The sequence below is a fragment of the Neolamprologus brichardi genome, chromosome 22 (assembly GCF_056152115.1).
Source record: "Neolamprologus brichardi isolate AB-2024 chromosome 22, ASM5615211v1, whole genome shotgun sequence".
Taxonomy (NCBI): Eukaryota; Metazoa; Chordata; class Actinopteri; order Cichliformes; family Cichlidae; genus Neolamprologus; species Neolamprologus brichardi.
Window position 1 is genome coordinate 10,078,522 of NC_142124.1, and position 5,285 is coordinate 10,083,806.

The following is a 5,285-nucleotide window of genomic DNA, read 5'->3' on the forward strand; positions in this document are numbered from 1 at the left end:
ATTGCAGCTGAACTGACGTGGATGTTAAACTGTAACACCTGCTATGTTGGAGGTTTCATTTTCTTTTAACAATTTAATGTTAAATAAAAGTATTTTCTTATATTGACATGATTAGGCTGGCTCGTGTTTACATGCTGTAAAACAAAATGAGTTGCAAATGTTGCTGTGAGGCAGGGAAGAAATTAAATGAAAAGGATTGATCAAATTTTTAAATACGACATCTAATTGGACACGTACTGATTTAAATAACCTATAAATTAATATTTGGATAATAAAAATAAATGTTCATTGAGACGATTTCGTTTCTGCAGCAGCAACCTGTAGGGGGTGCTGTTGTCTTGGCTTTGTAAGAAAAGAACAATCTCATGAAGGTTTCTTTGATTCGGAGCCTTTGCTCTTTGTTTATCCGGCTTTTTATTTATTTAATTATTTATTTTTAATACTTATATTTTAAATATGACAACTAGTACTGTATGAATCCAATAAGGTGCAGAAGGGAACAGAGCAGTGAGTATCGTTCATGTAGGCATAAGATCATTTAGCATCATCCTTTCAACAAGGTGTACTATTAAATAAAAGAGTCATATAATGGCAAAGGTGGGCAAAACAGTTTAGAATATTGTATGATTTTTCTGGTTTATTTCCTTTAAGTAGTTTAGAAGATTTTATGTATAACTTGAATTTATCCAAAAACAAAACAAACAAAAACACCAATTTAAACACATATAAGATTAACATTTTTTAATGTATTTCTTTTGTGTGGTTTTATATTTTATTTTATTTTTATGATGTTCTAAATCTGTCAGTAGAATTTTCGCTTAATTAATAAAATTTTACACTCCAGCAAATTTATTAATCTTAATATAAACTTTGCAGCTTTGAAATCCTGCATATATGTGAAAAATAATGTTGCTGTGATGACATCCTGTTCTCGGGTTCCTCATTTATGTCCTGGATTGTATTGTATTAAAGGTGGTTGTGAATAAAGTTATTTTTTTTAAAACGGTTGACGCAAAGACGACGGTGAAACGTCATCACGTCGCTGCTCCTCCGTCGGGTTTCTGCGGGAAAACGAACGTGTTGAGATGTTTTGAGAGGTTTCAGCAGGCCGGTGTTTCGTTTCTACATGAAACCTGTGTTTAAACGATTCAGGTAAATGTTACAGACGTCAGCGGAGGGAGAAGCTTTGATTTACACGCATGTTTTACGCATTTTGGAGCTTTATTTAGTCGCTGCTAAAGCTAATGAAACGCTAAAAAAAGAAAAGCTAACAGAGAAGACTAACTTTGTGCTTTCAGATACAAATTTGAGTGTCATTTTAAACGTGTTTTTATGTTTTCTGTAGGTTTAGTTAAAGCTAAGATTACACTGCAGTATATGACACTATATCTTCTGTGTTACCATTTATATTCGGCTGTAATATGCATATACTGGGGTTAATTTGAAAGCCAAACATGAAAGTGTTTTTGGACTAATAAAGAAAATGCGGTAACGGGGTATGATAGTCACGAGAAGCAAAACAGACTACGTGTGTCTGAATGAGAAGCTGATGTGACAGTGAGGCAGGAGGAGGCTGGCGTGGTTTGGATATGTGCAGAAAGGATGCTGAATGGAGCTGCCAGGCAGAAGGAAAAGTGGAAGACCTCAAAGGATTCATGTAGTGAAGGAGGACATGCAGATGGTTGGTGGTGACAGAGGACGTTAGGGTTAGGATGAGATGAAGGCGGATTAGCAACCTTCAGTGAGCTGCTGAAAAAAGGAGGAGAAGAAGTAGTTGTTTTGGAAATTAGGATTGCCATTAATTGACTTTACATCAGGTCAGCTGGTATTGATCCCCTGATTTTTAATAAGTTACAGTGGAATAAAATTATTTAGTTTTTTCCTCAGAACTTGTAACAGTTTCCAGAGTTACATTGGATCATCTCTCCAGCAGATAAAGAAAATAAGACTGGAAACATTTAATTCACTTCATTCTTTTTATGTGTGTTTTTTGTGAGCTCCATTAAAAAAAACGCAGTAAGAAAGTATCTAAGACAGCCTTTTTGTGGTCCCTACATTGCAGCTTCAGTAGAGTCCCATTAACAGCCCCAGAGGATCTAACGTCGATGCAGTCACATTGTCTGGGCATGGTGCTCTTTTCCTAAGTCCTCAGAAATTCTTCTTCCTTTACCTTATTTTCAATCAGAAAAGTGATTAAGAAAAGATGGAGGGAGGGAAATCTTTTTTAACGATTTGACCACAGCCTCTTAGTCGTCTGACGTTTATTAAATGCAGGTTTGGTTTGTGACAGATGAGATAAATCGCATTTAAGCTGTGCAGGACATTTTCTATTTGACATGTTCCTGTGTTTTCTCATTTTCTGATTCTAATGTTCTGTCCACAAAGTGTGCAAGGTTTTGCTAATTTTTGCTTTATTGCTTCAAGGTCAGAATCAGTAAACCACAGAAACACGTCTCAGGTACCAACACTGCATCACAGACTCTAATCCAGAGTTATCAATCTTCTGCTTTTCTGCAGGTTACTATGGAGCCCAAGGGAGCTGAGTCTCAACCATCCGGCGTGGGGCCGGTTGAGGTGGTGAACTCTATTCGGGAGCGAACGATCACAGAAAACAGCATGGTGATCCTCCTGCAGGGCCTTCAGGGAGAGGTGACCACGGTGGACCTGAGGAACGAGAGCACAGCACGTGGACGCGTGGTCAACGTAGATGCCTTCATGAACATACGCCTAGAGGACGTGTTGTACCGGGACCGGCGGGGTCAGCTCACACAGCTGCAGGACCTATTCATCACTGGCAGGAACATCCGCTATGTCCACATCCCCGACCATATGGACATAATGAAGACCATAGAGAGCCAGCTGGCCAAGATTCACCGCGTCCGCAACTTCGGCAGTGAAGGCGGAGGCAGGAAAGAGTTTGCCAAGAAAACAAAATGACTTTTTTTTTTCTTTTTTTTACATTTGGAAAAGACGATGCTTGTGTAAGGTTCAGAGATTAGAGGACAAACACCAGTCTAGACCAGTAGTTTACATCCTGAGGGCCCACAAAGTGACTCCAGGGTCAAGAACAGGGAGAGAGATCTCAGGTACAGTAAGATATAGTTACAGTCCTGCTTTTCATTGTAAAATACTGGAAACTGTCTTTGGTGCTATAAAAACTGAACAGCTTGGAACCTGGGATGAAAGGCCACAATCTGGGTTTGATTTCTTGTAAGGATCACAAACTCGAAAGGCTGGAGTATTTGGAGACTGATATCAGTAAATTGTTTAAATGTTTAAAAATAAAACTCCACAGACTGATTTGTTTCCCTATGTAAACACTGTAACAATTTTTTTTAATACATTGTGGATTATTTCTTGGATTAATTGATGCATCTTCCTTGTATCAACTCAAAGAAGCTCTTTGGTTGAGATAAAAAAAAAAAAAAGACATAACAAACTATTTAGGGGGATTTTTAAATCAGATATGATGAAAATGCTAAAAAAAAAAAATCCATCTGAGAATAACGTGAAATCTTTTTCAATATCATTATAACAACTAAATGATAGATCCTCTTTTGCACAAAGGGTTTAACTTAAACAACGCCACAGCTTCTCTCATATTTTGCTGACTTAGAAACAGTGAAGAGCCTTATCTCTTAAACATAGAGAATACCCTAAAGCAGTCGCTTTTTGTGCCTTTTGAGGTGCACCTCCTCATATTTGTACTAAATAGCAAAAATACATTTATCATACATTTCTCCTAATTTTTATAGTATGTTCTACACCTCATTTGCAGAATCTAGACACCTACATTTGTAGCTATTATAACACCAGTGAGGTACAGCTGCCTGTGGCACACCTGTCAATGTAAGCAGCCATGCTTTTTACTCACCAGACGGATCAGCTAAAAACAAAAGTCACCTCCACACTGTTGTTATAAAGGACGAAATTTAAACTTGGGGGTCTTATGAGATTTGACTTGCTTTTGGAGCAACTACAGGCTCAATTTTTCCACCGCCAGAGGTTGCAGCTTGTTTATTTTGGCCCATGTTTCTTTTTTTTAAGTAGGTTTCCCTTTAGCGGGATTTAAGCATTAGTTAACTTCTCCCACAGTTGTGGTTTGCTCCCCACAACAAAATGACTCAACTTATTAAGCTCCTCACTGTCATTCTGGGCCTTTTGATGTGTCGCTCTCTAATAACTCCCTCCAGCCAGCAACTTAATTAACTATCCAGTCCTAACTTTTGTGTTATTGCATTATTAAAGATCTCTTTTGTCTGTCTTTCAGTACGTTATCATTTTAATTTAGTTGTAAAAATACTTTGAGGGACTTGTCTTTTTTTACCAAATTATTCCCAAAGTTAATCTCTCTGCTCCAGCTCAGTTTTATGAGAATTGAATGGCTCATATTGCAGCTGACACTGAATGTGGTTGTGGTGTGAGGGTCAGTGTATTTACTGGTAAATGGTGAGCATCACAAAGCCCATCTTTCTGTGTGTTTAAAAAAAAAAGCCCTAAGTTAATCACTGCCTGTATGCAGGAAAACATTAGTCACTGGTGGGGAAAAACAAGCCAACCTGTTTCCACAGCTCCACAAACATCTCTGCATCAGCGAGCAAGTCGCTCTCAGTCACAACAGTGACATCCACTCTTGTTTTTTAGCCAGTGGAGACAAGCGCGGCGGGTGAAAGGAAGGTAGTGTTTTGCTTGGTGTTCTCTCCGTGCGCAGTTGCGATCGGGAATCTGGGGAATTTGCAAAGTGCTATGTTATTCCTACACAGCATCAGGAAGAGGACAGGCCTGACATAACACAGGCAGCTGGAGCAGATAAACCCCGCACTGTGGACAAAAAGGGCGGAGGTTCACCAGCCGTTACTGAGTGCATTAAATTACGAGGAATATGCACGCAGGAATGTCCCTCAGCAGTTGGATCATTGTTTTGGGCTTTGGCCTCAGAGTGATTTTAGGGACATATTTTTCTCTTGACCAACCCTGAGTGTTTGAATGACAGCAACCACATAATAACCACTTATTGCTGTGCTAAAAACACCAGCGAGTGCCACATCAACGCTCACTAGACTCAGAATAGTACTTTACAACCACATAAACAGGTCTTTTGCAATACTTAAGAGTCTGGGTTAGTGTTACAGGAAAAAGCACCAGTATAAATAAGAAAGAAAAGCCCTGCTTTCATTGCTGTAGTCAGTCTGTAGAATTATATGCTCATACTTTTAGAAATTAAAGGGGGGCTGTGTTGGTTTTTGTTTTTTTCTGTCGCACATACTGTTAAAATGATGAATGCG

General features: G+C 38.8%; 1 protein-coding gene across 1 annotated transcript; it reads left to right on the top strand.

Moving 5' to 3' along the window:
* Positions 1–1,022: 1,022 nt before the first annotated feature.
* Positions 1,023–4,258, top strand: lsm10 (LSM10, U7 small nuclear RNA associated). Its single transcript, XM_006794367.3, has 2 exons — positions 1,023–1,152; positions 2,518–4,258. Exon 2 carries the CDS (start codon positions 2,524–2,526, stop codon positions 2,935–2,937), a length of 414 nt encoding a protein of 137 aa, XP_006794430.1. The 5' UTR covers positions 1,023–1,152; positions 2,518–2,523; the 3' UTR covers positions 2,938–4,258.
* Positions 4,259–5,285: the final 1,027 nt, after the last annotated feature.